The following is a 19814-nucleotide window of genomic DNA, read 5'->3' as shown; positions in this document are numbered from 1 at the left end:
CCCAGGTTCTGTGAGTCACCAACCAGTGACCTGGAGATGAGAGGGGGCCGGGGCCGAGGGAAGAGAGCCAGGTCCGCCGCAGCCGCCCCGGGCTCGGAGGCCAGCTTCACAGAGTCCAGAGGGCTGCAGAACAAGAACAGAGGCGGGGCCAACGGGAAAGGGAGGCGGGGCAGCCTCAACGCCAGCGGGCGAAGGACACCCCCGAATTGCGCGGCTGAGGACATCAAAGCCAGTCCCTCCTCCACCAACAAAAGGAAAAACAAGCCTCCAATGGAGCTTGACCTGAACTCCAGCTCCGAGGACAATAAGCCCGGGAAACGCATCCGCACAAATTCGAGAAGCACCCCCACCACCCCTCAAGGGAAACCAGAGACTACTTTTTTGGACCAAGGCTGCTCTTCTCCGGTGTTGATCGATTGTCCTCATCCAAACTGCAACAAAAAGTACAAGCACATTAACGGCCTCAGGTACCACCAGGCTCATGCGCACTTGGACCCGGAGAACAAGCTAGAGTTCGAACCTGACAGCGAGGACAAGATCTCGGACTGCGAGGAGGCGCTGAGCAACGTGGCCCTGGACTGCAGTGAGCCGAGCGCAGGTGTTTCGACCTACGAGCAGGTGAAGGCGCCGGTATCCCCTGGCTCGGGGAACCCCCCGGGGACCCCCAAGGGAAAGAGAGAGCTGATGAGCAACGGTCCGGGTTCTGTGATTGGATCGAAGGCTGGGAAGAATTCGGGCAAAAAGAAGGGGCCGAACAATGACCTGAACAACCTCCCGGTCATCTCCAACATGACGGCCACCTTAGACAGTTGCACTGCCGCAGACGGAGGTCTGGCTGCCGAGATGCCCAAACTGGAAGCGGAGGGATTCATTGACAAGAAAAACGTGGGCGAGAAAGAAAAGGGCAAAAAAGCCAACAGTTGCAAAATGGACAAAAACCTCTCCAAACTCAAAACTGCCCGGCCCATCGCCCCCGCCCCGGCCCCCACGCCCCCGCAGCTAATCGCTATACCCACCGCAGCTTTTACCAGCACTACCACGGGGACCATCCCCGGGCTGCCCTCCCTCACGACCACGGTGGTTCAGGCCACACCAAAGAGCCCTCCGTTAAAACCCATTCAGCCAAAGCCCACGATCATGGGGGAGCCCATCACCGTGAACCCAGCTCTCGTGTCGCTCAAAGACAAAAAGAAAAAGGAGAAGCGAAAGCTGAAGGACAAAGAAGGGAAAGAGACGGGGAGCCCGAAAACGGAGGCGAAGCTGGGCAAACTGGAGGACGCCAAGGGGGCGGGGAAAGACTTATCCGGGCATTTTTTAAAGGACCATCTCAGCAAGAGTGAGGGGCTGGCCAACGGCCTGTCCGAGTCGCAGGAGAGCCGGATGGCCAGTATCAAAGCCGAGGCTGATAAGGTTTACACTTTCACCGACAACGCCCCCAGCCCCTCCATCGGGAGTGCCTCGAGGATGGAGTGCAGCGCTTTGGTGAACGGGCAGGCGCCCATGGCCCCGCTGCACGTGCTGACCCAGAATGGGGCGGAGGGTTCCGCCGCCAAGACGAGCAGCCCCGCCTACTCGGACATATCGGATGCTGCCGATGATGGTGGTTCTGACAGCAGGTCCGAAGGCATGAGGTCAAAGGCCAGTTCCCCGTCCGATATTCTTTCTAGCAAGGACGGCGTTGTCAAAGGGCATCCTTCAGCTGCAGCACAGTCATCGCAAATGAAAGAGTCCCACTCTCCCTATTACCATGGCTACGACCCTTATTATTCTCCTAGTTACCTGCACCCTGGGCAGGTGGGCGCCCCTGTAACTGGGAACGGCGGTAGCGCCCAGGGAATGAAGATCAAGAAGGAGTCCGAGGAAGATGCAGAAAAGAAAGACAAGGCAGAGCAGCTGGAGGCCAAGAAAGTGGACCATAATTCTGCATCCTTACAGCCTCAGCACCAGTCGGTGATCACGCAGAGACATCCGGCCCTGGCTCAGTCACTGTATTACGGCCAGTATGCCTACGGGCTCTACATGGACCAGAAGTCTCTGATGGCCACCAGCCCGGCCTACAGACAGCAGTATGAGAAGTACTATGAGGACCAGAGGCTGGCTGAACAGAAAATGGCCCAAACTGGGCGAGGAGACTGTGAAAGGAAAAACGAGCTCCCCTTGAAAGAGCTGGGCAAGGAGGACAGTAAACAGAAAAACATGCCGTCGGCCACAATCTCAAAAGCTCCTTCTACTCCGGAGCCTAACAAAAACCATTCTAAACTAGGGCCGTCAGTGCCTAATAAAACTGAGGAGACAGGTAAATCGCAGCTTCTCTCCAATCACCAGCAGCAGCTTCAGGCCGACAGCTTCAAAGCTAAGCAGATGGAAAACCACCAGCTTATTAAGGAGGCTGTAGAAATGAAATCTGTCATGGACTCTATGAAGCAGACAGGTGTAGACCCAACCTCGAGATTTAAACAAGTAAGACTGTGGAGCGTGGCCCCCTCAGGGAGACAGCAGTGTGAGACTCATATATGGCTGGGCTTGATCTCATTTGATTTCTTCCCAGAAAATCAACCAAGGGTTCCTTAGGCTCGATGCCTCTTCTCTTGAAAGATATTTTAGAAGGTTTTCTCAGGAGTTCTTGTGTCCTTTTAAAATGTACACTGCTCACTAGTTCCTCTTCATCTTGTGTAGTAAAAAGAACCTGGGCCATGTGCTTTGGAGACTCGTGTTCCCTGCCATTAACTAACTGAATCTGACGAGGTCTTTTAATTTCTCACTGAGTCCATAGTGCGGGAATTCTACCCCGTGGTGGCTGAGTTCTCTTCTCACTCCGAGATTCTGAGTCTGATCACTCAAATAATTAGTTCTTTGGTATTTCCAAATTTATTTTGGCATTTTCTAAGAATATTCAGATGGGGTCCTTAAGTGCACATTTCCCCCTCATCTTTTTCATGAAACCCAGGTGTCTTGAGGTCCCTAGACTCCTGTGTTATGCTCTCTGTTAAGGGCCCGAAAGTAGGGCTCAGTGCTGCTCACTTGTGAGGCGAGCCAGGGGTCTGGGTGGACGGGTCACAGGCAGCCACCCCGGAGCCCTGTGGTCAGTCAGCCAGTGGTTAAATGCGCGAACACCTGAAAACCAGTCACCATGAAATCAGACACGTGCTAGTGCTTTCTGTCACGACTCAGAGACATCCTGACTGACTACTGCAGTCCCACAGGCATTAATTCTGGTATTTCCCAGCTTCCCCAACCCCCACGCTGCTCCCATGCTTAGATGTCTCCTGTGACCCAGAGCAACAGAATCCATTCTTGGTACCCATTTCTGCCCCAGAGTTGGGCCTTAAGCCTTAAATACCCATTGGGTTTATATGATGAATGGGATGGGAGGGTCACAAAGGCCATTGAAGGATCTCAGTTTCCCCACTTATGGAGGCCTGAATCCGTCTGGGACTTCACAGGGCTGCGTTTAGGACCATACAATTTGTGGGGGTCGGGGGTTATGGATGCTTCAGTTTCCTAATAGAAAAACCATAATATGTACTGTTAATCTGAAATTTTACTTTGATTAAAATGTCAGCACATGATGGGACGTGATCCAGTTACATTAAACCTCAACTGCAGTAGATAAAGAAAACTATGAGGAAACCACAGGTTTCCCTACCCCCGCCACCACCCCGATATGTTAATTGATGTAGTAATTACTTATATTTACTGTTATCAGCGGGAGCTGGAGTTTTTAAAATTCTTTTTACCTATGTGAGAGAATAAAAGGAAAATGAGGGTTAGGTGAAATACGTCTGTAGAGGTTATTTAACGTTAACAAATGACCTTTAACAGCCCAGCTCTGAATTCTGGCAGAGCTAAGTTTGGAAGCCCAGCTCCATGCACTGGGCAGCAGTGTGACCCTGATATTACTTGAGCTTTAAAAGCTTTAGTTTTGTCATTTGTAAAAGGAATGATTAGCAATGCCGGCCTCAGACAGTTATTACTTCACGAGAGGAGGCGGTACAGCTCTTTGCTTGGTGCAAACATAAACAAATGTTAACGTAGTAGTAGAAGGAACAGTAATAGTGCTGTTGTGATGAATGGGTTTTTCGGAAAAACTGAAATTGTAAAACAAATCTGTTTCTGAAAATCAGGATCCAGATTCAAGGACGTGGCATCATTATGTCTACCAGCCCAAATACCTGGATCAGCAAAAGTCAGAAGAACTTGACAGAGAAAAGAAATTGAAAGAAGATAGTCCCAGGAAAACTCCCAATAAAGAGAGTGGTGTGCCCAGCCTTCCTGTGTCATTGACAAGCATCAAAGAGGAGCCCAAAGAAGCCAAGCGTCCAGATTCTCAGTCCTTGGATGAGAGCAAGCTGAAAAATGATGATCGGAAGACTCCCGTAAACTGGAAGGACTCTCGAGGAACGAGAGTGGCTGTCTCCTCACCCATGAGTCAGCATCAGTCCTACATACAGTACTTGCACGCTTATCCTTACCCACAGATGTATGACCCCAGCCACCCTGCATACCGGGCGGTTTCTCCCGTCTTAATGCACAGTTACCCTGGTATGTGTTGTGGGTTCTCACTCTGTGGGTGGGAGGAGGCTGTGTTCAAAATATCAGCTGTTTTAAAACTCAGGATAAATTAGATGCTTCAAGAGTAGCATTTGTTTTGCTTGTTTTTATGCTGCTTAAGTCCCAAAGATGAAACTGATTTAACATAAGATTTTTTTTTTTAAGATGAAATGTTAAGAGTCTTTCGCTGTGGTTTCCATAGGCTCCGAGGGTCGGCTCTAGCTGTTAGACTGACAGATACTTTATTGCCTGTGAAAGTATTCAGAGCACTTACTGTCATAACCGTTACTGTTACTGTTCCTTTCACTTAAGCAGACACATAAATGTATGAAATGGCTCTAAGCTCAATTCTGTTTATAACCTCCCTTCATCAGGATGAATTAACTGGGAGAAGAGAATCAGAGAACCTAAATACAGTTTAATGATGGTGTAGCCCTTTCTTAATGTAGTTCCCTATTTTAAGCTCTCTGACTCTCATCCCAAATTCATGTAATCCAAATTTTTTTTTAAAAAGATGTCGCCCCTAACTTGGTGTGGCGTTTATTGTTTATCTGCAGGGGCCTATCTCTCTCCAGGATTTCATTATCCTGTTTATGGAAAGATGTCAGGGAGAGAAGAGGCAGAGAAAGTCAATACCAGCCCTAGCATCAACACAAAAACAACCACGGAATCGAAAGCACTGGATCTGCTCCAGCAGCACGCTAACCAGTACCGGAGCAAGTCTCCCGCCGTAAGCCTCCTCTTGTTGTTACTTAAAAGCACTGTGTTTTTGAGGGGAGAAAAGTGCTAAGCTAGAAGACAGTCTTGAAATATAAATGGTTTTGGGACCCAGCTGTGATTTCAGGATGCTGTTTTATTCTAGTATATAAAGAATGGAAGGTTGAAAAGTAAGATGCTTTCATACACAGGGGGAAAAAATTGTCAGCACGTGTAACATAGTAGTGATTTTTCCGTTGGAACATTTATACCTTGCTTTCCCAGGAGGACCCCTGCTAGCCAGATATTTAAATTTATAGGGACCGAGCTTTGATGTGCTCGTGTGCCAGAGCGAGTAACTTGGCTAAGGAGTGGCGGCTGCATCTGCTGCTTTGGCCTTGACTCATGGACGTGTCCCTATAACTCTGCTGAAGTAGCTTGGGCATGTGTATTTGTGCAAGGTGGCTCTGCTCCCACCCTGCCCTCCAAAAAAGGGCGATTGCTAGTCCTAGAGACTGTTGAGAAGACAGGTTAAAAACAAAAGTTGTGGTAGTTCTTGCCTCCAAAAGAGAGGTTTGGAAATACAGGTTCTGTGACTGTGAGTCTGTCTGCCTGAGACCCTATAAAGAGAAAAGATGATGTATGAATCTTTTCCTGAGAGGACTTACTGTGCAAAGGGTTTTTTTTTTTAAGTAAGAAAAAGGACTTTAAGAAAAGAGTGATTAAGTTCTAGTGGGTAAAAACATCTCAGAAAACTTGAGCCTTAACACAGTTATGATTTGGGAGAACCGGAGCTTCTCTGAGTGGTCCGAAATTGAGAGACTCTGGAATCCTTCAGAGGTGTAGGACAGTCATTTCCTCTGCTTGCTCTCAGCATATGATAGTAGAGTGTCTGTTTTCAATGGAACATAGTAGATAAAGAAAGGTTTAAAATTATGACATAGATTCTTCTCACAAAATTAATTAGAGTAGAAGAGTAATCAGAAGGCTGGACCTTAAAGAAGTCTCTACAACTACATTTTTGCCTCCATCCCTCTGTGACAGGTGTGTCTGGGAAGCAGGTGGGTCTATTCTAAACCTGCAGTTGTGAGTGAATATAGAGATCCTCTTATGTCAGTCGTTTGAGGAAAACATGGATGCTGTGTTGGCTTAATTCCAGCTGAAACGAATGCCTGTCTTTTGAAATGATCTGCGATTAATAACAAATTTTACATATCTCTGTATGTACTTTTTAATCATTAGCACGTATCGCTGAAAGGACAGGTGGTTTATGACTCCTACTAACTGTTTTGTTGGAGGATTAAAGGGGGACCTCTGTTTCTGTTGCAGCCCGTGGAAAAGGCTGCAGTGGAGCGGGAGCGGGAAGCGGAAAGGGAGAGGGATCGTCACTCCCCCTTCGGCCAGCGCCACCTGCACACGCATCACCACACCCATGTCGGCATGGGCTACCCGCTCATCCCTGGTCAATATGACCCTTTCCAAGGTCAGCAGCGCTGTCGTCCCTGTGTCTCTGTTCACCCCACTTTGGAGAACAGTTGCCAAAACCACCTTTCCTGCCTTAAAATAAAAAGGTTGAGCTTTGAGTTAACAATAGCTCTAGGAGGGTTTTAAAATATATTTCTTTTAATTTGTTGTTGTTTTTGGTGGGGAGGGTTTTTAATACTTTTTCTGGTATTTCCTTGTGACACAACGAAGGCTATTCTCACACCCTCCATTCAGTAGAACACAACATCGTGTTCCACTGAAATGGCTACCACTTAATAATTGTCACTTGTTGTTATCAGCACACCCTGTTATCTCACACAGGGTGGCGGCCAGTGTCTGGGGCAGTGACTGCAACAATCAGAAGATCAGATAGCTGCTTCTGGGAAATGTGGAAAACAGGGAGGGTCGGTGGGAGGCTCTGGGGAAATTGCTTGTCCTGATCTCCACAGGCCTGGAGGTTGCCCTCTTCCCCATGGAAGTAACGGGAGTCACATGATTGGGCTCAACACTTCTTAGAACCTAATTCAGGGACTCTTACAGCCCTTCACTGCTGTGACCCTTTCAGTAAAGAGGAGAGACATTTTTAAAAAGCCACAGAATCGACGTGGGGAACCTCCGGTTCGTGGTGTTTTAGTGGCGCGTGAGCCCTTCCTCCTGGCTCTGTCACCTCCTGGCAGATGTTTACCAGCAGATCACATGGTAGCATCTTGCTGTCTGAGTCAGCTTTGGCTGCCGTAACAGAATACCGCAGTCTTTAAGGCTTTAAAGGACAGGAATTCCATCTTAGTTCTGGAAACTGATGGTCTGTGATCGGGTGCCAGCGTGTTTGTTTCTGGTGAGAGCTCTCTTCCTGGCTTGGAGGCGGCCACCGTCTTGCTCTGTGCTGCTGTGCTCTCTGTGCATCCGGAGGTGGGAGGGGGCGAGAGAGACTTACTCTCTCGTGTCTCTTATAAGGACACTAATCCTATTGGATCAGGGACCTACCTTAGGGCCTCATTTAACCTTAATTACTTCCTTGCGGTCCTGTCTCCCAATACAGTCACGCTGAGGGTTAAGCCTTGCACATAGGAATTTTGGAAGGACACAGTTCGGTCTGTAGTGCTTGCCAAGTTGCCTCTTACTCTACAGTCTGAATACAAGATAATGTATTTGCAGGTACTTCCAAAAATAGGAAGTGCTCTACAAATGTGGAGGTCATTTTAGTTTATTCAACTCAGGTTACTTGGTGGCAAATAGTGGTATTAAAAGGGAACAGAAAGAACATAGAAAGACAGTCATCTCCCTAAGGTTTGCATCGGTTTCCTCTATTTTTTTCCAGAACTGTTTTCTATAGAATTTAGAAGAATTTCCTATTAGGCAGCTTCCTGCCATTTGAAGCTGTTACATTTTCTTACTGCTACCTTTCTCTTGCAGGGTAAAAGTTGAGACTATTTCTAACTTCAATTCAGTGATTCCATGTACCTTATGGGATGCATTGTGTTCAATCACTGGGGAAAACGTTAACATGATAAAAGTTATTATGAAACTATTGTATTCTAAGCAAATAGCGTGTCGCTTCTATAATTCACTGTGACTTTTGATTCCTGTTGTTACCTGGTACCTATTATTTCTCCTGAGCTTCCTATTCATGAATGCGTGCAAACCATTTAGCACCATGCAGAGCCAGAGAGATGGGATGCTATATTCTCTTTGAATAGCTATTAAGAAAACCGCAGAGTATTCAATGAAGGGATAGACTGGTTAGACCAAGCAGTTTGTTCTCTGTCCTTACTGTATGAAGCATCTCATGTATATTTAGGAAAGGACAGATTGCCGCTTTGGGGTCTACAGCCCATCACTACTCTACCTTTCCAAATGTCACAGGAACCCTGCATTTTATTCCCCATCAGGCTTGACCTCTGCTGCCCTCGTTGCCTCTCAGCAGGTTGCTGCACAGGCATCTGCATCAGGAATGTTTCCTGCACAAAGAAGGTAAATATTCTCTACATTTCAAATCAGTTTTCTGGATGGAGACATCTTAATGGGTGGGAGGAAGCAAGTGTAAGCTTTTTAGACCAAAAACTTGGCTCCTAAGGGTATGATACTTTCGTAGTGACTGTGCTTATGATCCCACTGTGCTTCACAGGCGCCTTCTATTTCGTGAACCTCATTTTTATAGCTGTAATGTAGATAAGTAATTAACTGAGCAGTTTTTAAGACAGTTGAAAGTTTCTTAGGTTATCTTCACAGCTTTGTTAAAATAATCCACAATGACTCCCTTTGTCTTATTGTGTTTAAAAATAAAATTGGAAATGGAGGAATTTATTTCCCTGATGCTGGAGGTAATGTTTGTTCTTCGGTATTTTTAATTATCCCTCAGGTTGTTTCAAAAAGGAAAATAATTTCTTTTTCATGATGCATATATCATTTCCCTTGTGTCCATTCACTTGCTATGGAATTGGATTCCATGAATTGCATAGAATTAAAATAAGCCTATCAATCTTTCGGTTTTCATATTTTCAGTGTCAAATGTGGGTAGAACCCGTATGCTAAGGTTTTCTTTTCTTTTGCAGAGAATAACAAGATTGGAAATGTACATTGTCATGTGACTGGATCACATGGGGAAGCGCTTTATACAGACATCAGTTCCATGGTGTTAATTTGAAATGCCTTAATGGCAGGCAAAAACCAGTCATTTCATTTTTGTAAATTACAGATTTTATCACAGAGTTGCAAATGTTGCTGTAATTAAACTTCTGTTTTATATATATATGCGTATACATATATGTATATATACATATATATATATATATTCTTTACTTTTTGTATCAGTAACCAGGCTCGCACACACAGGGTCTGCTGCCAAGTCGCAAACCACTCAGCAAAGGAAATTTAAAAAATGTATTTGTCATGTTGCAAAGTGTTAGCCACAAAAGGCTGCTTACTTTCTTTTCCTTTTCAATTGTAAATAAATAATGTTATGTATCAGTGTGCCTGAATCTTGCATATCCTTCCTATATTTCCCGTAAGCCCCTCTGAAAGGCTAACTGTGATGATGACACTTTGGTACAATTTAGATGTCTATTTGGTGGCTCCCGTTAAGACGCATCAGTGTAAAATGTTCCTGTAGTCACTGTTTGTACTTGTGTATTGTGGGAAAAAAGTACTTTTGGAAGGCATGGGGTTGCCAATACCACAAAAACTGTGTTGTATATAATGTAAAGATTAAAATGGGGAAATAATGAGCATCTGTGAATAATGAGGTGTCATTTTTGATAATCTTGAATGGCAAATAACCCAATAGCCTGCATACCAGAGACATCTGTGATTGTTCTATTACTTGAATAGTCTTGCAGTCCTTTTTCTTTTCTTTCTTTCTTTCTTTCTTTCTTTCTTCTTCTTCTTCTTTTTTTTTTAATGTTTACAATTATCCAGTTTTAGAAGAGAGAGACTTTAACGCCATTGCCTGGTTACTTGTTTTATGCTGTAATCTAGTTTATTTTATGTAAAATGTATATTGAATGCTTTCCTTTTTTATACCTGCCTTAAATAATTTGGCAATCAGAATTAAAAAGGTTTTTTTTTTTTTTATAATGGCTTCTTGTCCGTCTCATGTTATTTCTAGCTGGCTGAGAGCAAGTCTAATTTTCAAAGAAAGGTTCCTTCATATTACAGATGTCCAATGCATTAAGATCTGGTACACAGATACTAACTTCTCTTATATGATACCCAGGTTTAACAACCAATAGTGGGTTTAATTCAGTGGAAACATGGGTGGATCTTTAGTGGGTATTTACCCCAAACATGGAGCATAATATCACTGCAGATTGGTAGATAACAGCTTTCTCTGGTACAGAATGATATTCCAAATATGTCGGGTCTTGTGACTTGTGGACTGTAGGTAAAATGTATAAAAAGTTAGTCAGCTAGCCATTTATTTGACTTGTCATTAAATTGTTTTAGTAGCATATGCTATACCACATGTACAGAATTAAATGCTTCCTGTTTTTTTTTTTCCTTGCCTCTCCTTCTCTCCCTCCCTCCTTCTCAACAAATACTTTCTGAGCACCTGCTTTATCCAGGCACTGTCTAGATGCTGAGATACAGCCATGAACCAAGCAGACAAAAATTCCTGTCTTCAGAGAGTTGGCATCTTCTAGTAGGTGGGGTAAGCCTAATAAAATATATAAGAAATAGGCGGAGTATGTCAGATGCTTGATCAATGCCCTGGCGAAAAATTAAGTCTGGGAGTGGGCTTGGGGGCTGTGTGGGAGTTTGTAACTCTTAAATTGAGTGATCAGGGAGGGCCTTACTCAAGGAGATGAGGAAGCAGTCATGCACATCTCTAGTGGGAAAGATTGGCAGGGGGAGGGGGGTTGTCATGTGTTTGGATGGATTGATTTTGATGCTTCATTCCAGCTGTAAGTTTTAATGATTTTACTGTAATTGCTAATGACAGATTTTCCACTTGGTTTTCTAAGAAGTTCTTTAAGTTGATAGAATTTGTCTTGATAGAATTTGGTTCGTTCTCTTACGTCGAGGCCTTTGCTTCACACGTGAGGAGGAATTTGCAATCAAAAATGCTTCCTCTACTTTTGGAAGCCACCATCAAGCGGCTTTCCTTTGGAGTTTCATCAAACATTGTTTATGGGGTTTATTACTGCACTTAAAAGGAGTTCACAGATTTTTCATCATTTTTTAAGTTACCAGATTTTTTTCAGTTCCTAGACCACATTTTGATGTATCCTGGAAGGCGGTGGAATTTGTGTCACCCCAGTTCAGTATGTTTCCTCTGTTCAGAATATCGTTTCCAAGATGCAGTATGTGTTGCCCAGTTCTGGAACTCACTGAACAGTTCACTATCGAAACACAGGACCAGAACTTAGGTCAACTTAACATCTTCACCAGCTGTACTATCACATTCCTGGGGGTGGCTAGGGGATGCTGTGGATTCCTGAGGATTTTCCTACCTTCAGTAATAAGTCTTTTTAAAAAAACATGTGGAAGCCAATCTTGCCTGAGCTGCACCATGATGAGATATATGCTTATTTTGTACCAGGCTTTTAATCACTTCTAGTTAGGGGCCTAAATAGATAAGTTACTAAATAGGTGCCTCAGATCAGGCTTAATTTTGCTCCTGTAATAAACAAGAGTGCTGATAAACACAGAGATACATGACCAAAAGCACAAGGTGATTTGAGTAGTCTCTCCCCCAAGGCTTTTACTGGAACATTACTCATGACTGGTTTACATTAATCACTGAATGAAGTTTTGTTTCTTCCCCCTTATTGTTCCAGTGTTGTCTCTGCTGCTGACAACAGGAATTGCCAAAGGCCAGAGTTTGTTTATATTGTGTGTGCCATTTCTCTGGCTGACTACAGAGTCAGTACTGAATGGTAAATTAAAGATTCCCAAAAGACAAGCACACTTGGCTCCATTATATTACTATGATGAATCTGCCATTAATACGGTTCTAATTGTTTTACTTTTCCAGACATAAACTCAGTCCCCTTAGTGACAAATAATAGGGTTTATTGATTTTACTAAACATTATTCATTCTAGGCCTGCTCTTATCAGCTTGTCCTGAACATATGCAAAAAGCCTGCAGTGCTGACACGGTACAAATTAACTTCATGGAGAAATGAGAGTGAAGAGTTGTTTACAGCTGTGGTTCCTGCGAATGCAGAATATTAAAAACAAGGTAACAGGCTCCGTGTAGAACTGGTTGTTCCCAGATGAGGTTCTCAGGTGGCTTTTTCATGGAAACTTGCCGCTGATGGTCAACCCAGGTGCTTAGCACTTACAGCAGAAAAGGACTGTCTTACATACTCACCCTGGCTGTGACCCTGATGGAGTGTGGTTTCAGCGCAAGGGTTTGAGAGTCACCAGAATAAATAGCTCTGATTGATACAGGATAAAACAGCAGTTTAAATGATAATTACTGGTCACTCCATTCCTTCCCTGACTCTGAAAAAGAGATGAAGCAGGCAGAGCCATTTATTACTGTTTTTGTCACTAGTCATCCATCCCCTGCTTCCTGCACAAGCTTGAGTCATAAATGTTGTTTGCTTTCAGTTCACTTTAGGAGAGAAAACAAAGTGAAACCCACTCATAGGAGTGCCTTCATCATGGTTTCTTTTTTAATTTTTTTTTTTTAATAAAGTCACTCTCTAAAGCAGGTGTTCCCAGCCTCGGCACCATGTACATATTGGACAGGAAGATTCTTTGTTGGGGTGGGAGGTAGGAGGCTGTCCTGTGTGTTGTGGGATCTTCAGCTAGTCTCTACCCACCACACACCAATAGCGGCTTCTGGTCACACCCCCCACCCCCAGTTGTGACAACCAACTGGTCATATGAAATTCAGATCTCCTGCCTAGCCCGTTCCAATGATAGACTGCTGAATTTCCATGCTCTTTGTTGCTTTAGAAGATGTAAAAACCATCAGTGGCACCAGGTAATCCTAAGAAAATATAATGGGGATGCTCATTTGACCAAATGGATAAAGTTGGACCAGACCCTCTAGCTTTTTTAAGAGAATTGGATGATCTGAAGTTTAACATAATAATTAGTACTTTTTATAGATTGAATTCATTTTCAATCCAAAAACCTGTCTGAGGGCTGAATTCAGCCCAAAGCACATCAATTAGCAAGATGTGCTTTATATATGTTGTTGAAAATCTTCACGCTAGCTCTGTAAAGTACATATTATTTTTCCCTGGAGCAAAGACTTTCCAGTTAGAAAACCTGGAGAAAGGAGGCATTCTTAAGCTGCTGCTGGGACTAAACTCAGCTTTCCTTCCCATCAGGAGTGCCATTCAGTTCATGCACAGGAATCAACTTTGAGAACTTCTCAGATGCAGTATACATTTCAGTAAAGTTTTTTCTTTTTTTTTCTTTTTTGCTTAGACATTTGAAACACAAGGCACTGACAATGCTGTGAGTGTGTACCAGTTCTCAGTCTAGGTTTATGTTCTGATCACACTGGCCAGGCCCTGGCCCATCTTCAGTCATCCTCCTGTCCATGGAATGGAGGGTGGGTACAGGGGAGATCACACTCCTTACCTGCGTCCGTAGGAGAAATGGCTGCTCATGGTGATGCAGGAAAAACAGATGTGGGGCTTGAGGAGGGCTGCGTCAGGCTTCGGTTAAGCCCCTGGGACGTGCCCCGCCAAGTGTGGGTCCTTGGCTTCGCCCAGGAAAGAATTCAAGAGCGAGCCATTGTTGAGTAAAGGTAGATTTATTCAGAGAGATACACTGAAAGGCAAGAGAAAGGCCATGAGGTGTGGGGGTTGGGTGTTCAGATTTAAAGTAGGTACACACTCCATAGACAGAGTGTGAGCCATCTCCGAAGGGAGAGAGAGAGAGAGAGAGAGAGGCCGTGAGGGGCAGTGTTGACCATTTTTATGAGCTTTGGTAGCTTCATATGCAAATAAGTGGAAGGACCAGTCTAACTAGCCTGGGGAAGGGGCTGGGATTCCCAGGAAGTTGGCCATTTCCCACTCTTTGACCTTTTGTGGCTAGCCTTGGGACTGTCATGGCACATGTAGGCATGTTATTCACCATGTTAATATATTACAATAAGCATGTAATTGAAGCTCAAGATCTTCTAGAAGTCAACTCTCCCACCATCCTGAGCCTCAAGGCCTACTGGGGGTTGAATCTTTCACCATTTTGATGTTAATTACTGTAGCATTCCTTGAATGGCTGTGCCCTGCCCCCTTCCTGTCTCAGTGGCAGCTCTCTGGCTTCTTGTGTGTGAGACCCCACTACTGTCTCAGCCCAGCTCTCCAGGCAACTCCTGAAAGTGGATCAAAGCTGACCCGCAAAATGAAGCCACTTTGACATCTCTTTGAGAATTGAGTTCTTGAGGAATGGAATCATGGCCTTACATCTTTCCGTGGCATCAGAACCCCCTCATTTCCAAGTTAGGAGACTTAACACGGCACTGTGCTTTCCATTATTAGAAAATCTGTAAGTTATTTTCTTTACCTTCAGTGTTTTATAGTGATTGTTATTCCTTGAGTTGGAAAGGTTGGAGCACTGTTAATTTTTGACTCATCTTTCTATTGATTTGTGGAGGTTTTCTTTTTCTTTTTCTTTTTTTTAAACTTTGTCATCACAGCCCTGCTTACTCTCCTGCCTTGCTCTTTTTTCTTTTTAATTTAAGTGTAGTCAGTTTACAATGTTGTATTAGTTTCTGGTGTACAGCAGATGATTCAGTTATACATTCAGATACATATTCTTTTTCATTAAAGGCTATTACAAGGTATTGCATATAGTTCCCTGTGCTATACAGTAGCACCTTGTGGTTTATCTACTTCATATATAGTAGTTAATATCTGTAAATCCCTTAACTTCCAATTACCCCTCCACCCTAACTTTCCCCCAGTAACCATAAGTTTGTTTTCTATGTGAGTCTGTTTCAGTTTTGTAAATAAGTTAATTCGTGCCATTTTTTTAGATTCCACATTTAAGTGACATCATACGGTATTTTTCTGTCTTTTTCTGGCTTATTCACTTGGTATGACAATCTCCAGTTCCATCCATGTTGCTGCAAATGGCATTATTTTATTCCTTTTTTAAGCCTGAGTAGTATTCCACTGTGTGTGTGTGTGTGTGTGTGTGTGTGTGTGTGTGTGTGTGTGTGTGTGTGTGTACCACTACTTCTTCATCCAGTTATCTGTCAGTGGACATCCTGCCTCTTACAAGGATACTTGATTAAGTTGGGTCCACCCACGTAATCCAGGATTATCGCATTTCAAGGTCAGTGGATTAGCAACCTTAATTCCATCTGCAGTCTAATTTCCCTTTGCCAAGTAACCTAACATACTCACAGGTTCTAGGGATTAGGAAGTGGACATCTTTGGGAGGGCATTATTCTGTCTACCACCCCACCCAGCACCATGTCCTCTCTGCCTGGATAGTAATAAGAACATAGTAATGGCCGCTAGCATTTATGTAGGATTTACTGTGCTCTAGACACTTATTGCTAAACACTTCACATAGAACAGTTCACTTAATGCTCATAACAACCCAAGTGCTATTCCCACTTCGAGATGAAAAAACTGAGGCACAGTTGTAAGGTACTTTGTCTGAGTTTGCACCTCTGTATAAGTGACAGGGGCAGGCTTCATGACCATTGTGCTATATGCTGCTTCAGAAAGAGGATCTTAAATCCCCTAGGCAGTTAACAAAAGCTAGCCAGCTTTCCTTAAAAAAGAATAATGCCTTTCTCCATTGCACGCCCCCCACCCACCCATAGTCATGTGCTCTCTTTCCCCTGCAAAAGTTCCCTAGAACTTAATAGCCTGTAAGAATTAAGAGGGACCTGTCTTGTCCTCAGACAAGTAGGCTGCACTCTGGAGAGAAAAGAGGAGCTCAGGACCACTCTTACTGAACAGAGATACTGGGATGGGGGTGGTGGTGAGGAGCCAGGAGTGTTAGGAAAGGCTCGCATCAGGCACCGGTGAGCCAAGAGACAGCACGTGGCAGTCCGCGGACAGAGGGTGAATCTTACCATTTCAAGAACAAGCAAGAATCCTTGAGAAAGAGAAACCAGGCTGTAGCCCGCGGTCAGGGCTTAGGGTTACTGAAGGCTTTAGGTTGAGAAAGAGCCTTGACAGATTCTGAAGAGAGCCCTGCCCTTGCTGGAAGGGCAGGGGTGGGCGGTAACTCCAAGGTAGTGCCAGCACTAGGCAGGGCCCCATCCTCTTTCCTCTGCCCTCCCCTCCCCCTGGCAGAGAGCAGAGCGCTTGGTAAGGAAGAAGACAAAGGAATGGCCCCAGTTCTCTGCCCCTCCACCAACCCTCCCTGTGTGCACAGGCTGACCTGCTTACCCGTGGAGGATGGATGCCCTGACTTGAGCAGGGATGGGCTAGCGCTCTGCCAGCAGGTCTAGTGACTGGAGATGCTTTTGGTGGGGTTAAAGTCCTTCCAAAGAAGGCATTTTGGAAGTGACTGAAGCAGAATTCGTCCAGGAAACATCTTCTGAGCATTTCCTAAGGGGCCCAGTGTTTCCCTGGGGCTGAATGCTCAGCCCCTGCGCTCACAGCCCTTCCAGTTGTGGGGCACAGCCCTCCCTCTGCATCAGCCAGACCCCTGCAGACCTTTTGTTGACTAGGCCAATCTGATGTGAGGAGGAATATTCGCTTTGGGGACTCTGCCATCAAAGCTTGTAAACCTTTCCACATGATGTGTTCAGCCTTAGAAATCCCCAGGTGCCTGTGTGTCTGCCACTCCCAAACCCCCGCCGTCCCCCCCACCCCGTCTCAGTGATAAGATACAGAGACAGGCTATAAATGATGGATTTTACGACAGCAGTTCTGGGACCAGACTGTCTCCCTGTCCGTGCTGCCCCCAGGCTGGGCCTGAAGCAGGACTGGCCGCAGCAGGCAGCTAGGGAGCAGCAGATGTGCCCAGAGGTGGGGAGTTTTGGTGACTCATTTCTGTCCCTCGCCTGGATTCTGTGGGTTGTCAGTGAGGGGCAGAATCAGAGGCGGAAAGTGCCACACCACCCAGGGAAGCCCCATTGCCTATCCGTGGGCAGCCTGTCATGGTTACTATCTTGAGAGGCTTCATGCTGTTCAGTGCAGTTTCTGGAAACACAGTGTGACCGTCGAGGGGGCTCAGGAACGTTCCTGTCACTGACCCTGCTGGGTGAGGTGGGCTGAAGTCATGTCGGTGACCAACCGTCCCCCAGGTCAGCTAAAGGGACGTCCTTTTCATTGCCTGGTGGTGGATACTCATGAACTGGTGCTGAATATGCATGTGACATCCTCCCAGGAGGCCAAGTGTCTCTAACTTTGTCCCACTCCATATATGTGTATGTGTGTGTGTGTGTGTGTGTGTGTGTGTGTGTGTATGTATCATATATATTATTTGCTCGGGGCTCTGAGGGCCTCTGACACTTGCTCTGAATGCTTGGCAGGTCACCTGTGCCCTGCTTGCTAATGCCACCTTGCCTTAGTCAAGGACTTCGTCAGCTGTAAATAACAGAAACCTATTCAAGCTGGCTTAAGCAAAATGGGCAAGTGTAATGTAGGGCAGAGAGGTCTTACGGGAGCAAGGGTGGGACGTGTGTGTAAGCATCAGGGGGGCTGGGGCTGGGACGTGGGTCATCTCCAGGCACCTGGGCAGCCTCCCCCTTCCTCTCCTCCCCCACCCCCACCCCCAGTCTCTCTCTGACTCTCATCATGATCTCTTCTCTCTGCTCTTTCTTTTCCTCTGTCTCTCCTCTCTCTGCACACTGGCTGCCTCTGGTTCTCTAAGCACATGGCTTGCCTTGCTGAAAGTACGGTCTGGCATCTCTGTTCTAATTTCAGGTTCCCAGGAGAATCAAAGTGGCCCAACTGGGGTCCAGTGAGCCAAGAGGGTTTTGCAGTTGAGAATAACTTGCCTTGCTGAGGGACTCCAGGTTGCAGGGTCAAGGGGTGCGGAACAGATCGCTGAGCTGGCTCCTCAGTTTGGCTTCTTTTGGCCAGCCCTACACCACCCTGTGTCCAAGGAACATTTGTGGCCAAGAACAGAAGCCCATTCAAGCCAGCTTAGTTACAAAGATGGTTCATTGAAAGCTTACGAGTCAGTCTCATATTATAAGAATATGGGAAGGAAACTGGCAGGTCATAGTGATGGTGTCTAGAAACCCCTTCAGTCTCTCCCCAGGGTCATGTAATCTCCGCGTACCTGGAGAGGGCGTGGGAACACTAGGCTGTCCCCCTTACCCCGATCTTGTCCTGTGTACCTCTTCCATTTGGCTGTTCCTGAATTGTATCCTTTAGGATAAAACTGTAATCATACGTATAGTACTTTCCTGAGTTCTGTGAGTCATTCCAGTGAATTATTGAACCTATTTGTGGGGGAGGGGAGTTGTGGGAACCCCCAAATTGTAGTTGACTGGGCAGAAATGTAGGTAGCCTGGGGACCCCATTTGCAACTGACTTCTGAGGTGGGGGCAGTTTGGTGGGACTGAATCCTTCATCTGTTGGGTCTCCATTCCCTCCTGGTAGTATCAGAATTGAATTGAATTGTAGGACCTAGTTGGTGTTAGAGAATTGGAGAATTTTTGCTGGAAAATGATTTAATTTTATATAGGAGTTTTCAGGAAGTGAGAGAGCAAGTCATGTAGTTGTCTATAGAATAGTGTTTCAGGCAGAGGGAAGAACATGAGCAAAGGTAACGAATGTCCTTGGAGTGTGTAGGGGAAAGCAGGGGGAACAGTGGCTAGAGTGGTCGATCAGGTGTGTGTGGACACAGCCTTGCAGTGGTAGCGTCCTAGAACACAGCCAGGTGGGCTATCACATAGTCTTAAGACAGAGCGCTCACAGACCTAATGCACACAGATCACACAGTTCATTGGAGCAATTTAAACCAAAGCATACAGTTAGAAGGTAGTGGAAAGAAATGGAATGGACTGACACACTTAGACTGGGAAACAAGCAAATGGGAGGGCCACATCCCCTGAATTCCGTCACACCATGTTCTTCTGTCCTGTTTCTCTCTGGGCCACATCAGTCGTCCCCACTGATGGTGTGGTTACGAGGGCCACAGGTGAGGATGAGGAAGAGGAAGAGGATGCCTGAGTCAGCCCCACTTGCTCTGTGGGAGAGCCTGGTGAAGGGCTGTTGCGTTAGTCTCCTGAGCACATATGGGCTTTATTTGCGTGTCCAGGACAGAGGGCAGGTGGGGTTTTGCACAGGTTTCATCACCAAGTGGCTAAAACAGGACCTCGTGGCTACTGAGTCCTTTGTGTCCTCATGTATACTTAGTATATCATGAATATTCAGTGTTTCCTTGCCTCATATATATTTAGGGTATCATGAATATTTATTATTTACTTGGTTCTTCCAATCCTGTCTGTCTGGATTCACACATACATGCTCTACTTGTTTTATCTAATGTATCTCACAGGTAAATACCTTAATGATCTGTGCTTAACACATCTAATGATTTGCATCAACCTCATTTGTTTTCTTGTTTTCTGTAGTGGAACTGATATTCTCCGTGTGGCAAGTGCACGTGGCGTGAAGTCTGAGAGATGGATGTATATGTTTGGGTGGGGAGGAGGCGTATTATTAGGGTCTTATAAGCTATTGTAAGGACTTTA

At 45.4% G+C, this 19814-nt stretch overlaps 1 protein-coding gene across 4 annotated transcripts in view; it reads left to right on the top strand.

Moving 5' to 3' along the window:
* The window catches only part of ZNF608 (zinc finger protein 608), a 179542-nt gene that overhangs the window by 90730 nt on the left and 68998 nt on the right, over window positions 1-19814 (top strand). For 2 of the 4 annotated variants that reach the window (XR_010379655.1, XM_064483621.1), the window contains exons 5-9: window positions 6-2460; window positions 4125-4542; window positions 5109-5281; window positions 6577-6730; window positions 8622-8703. Coding sequence is in view for 3 of the 4 variants with exons in the window: in XM_064483621.1 (XP_064339691.1) it covers window positions 6-2460; window positions 4125-4542; window positions 5109-5281; window positions 6577-6730; window positions 8622-8703 (3282 nt within the window). In the remaining variant the exon portion in view is untranslated. Of the gene's footprint in view, window positions 1-5; window positions 2461-4124; window positions 4543-5108; window positions 5282-6576; window positions 6731-8621; window positions 8708-9284; window positions 10301-19814 lie in introns of those variants that run through there. The other 2 variants (XM_031448923.2, XM_064483626.1) reach the window with 2 other exon arrangements.

The sequence above is a fragment of the Camelus dromedarius genome, chromosome 3 (genome assembly GCF_036321535.1).
Source record: "Camelus dromedarius isolate mCamDro1 chromosome 3, mCamDro1.pat, whole genome shotgun sequence".
In the NCBI taxonomy this organism is placed as follows: Eukaryota; Metazoa; Chordata; class Mammalia; order Artiodactyla; family Camelidae; genus Camelus; species Camelus dromedarius.
Note: the sequence above shows the minus strand (reverse complement) of the source record. Positions and strands in the feature narration are given on the sequence as shown.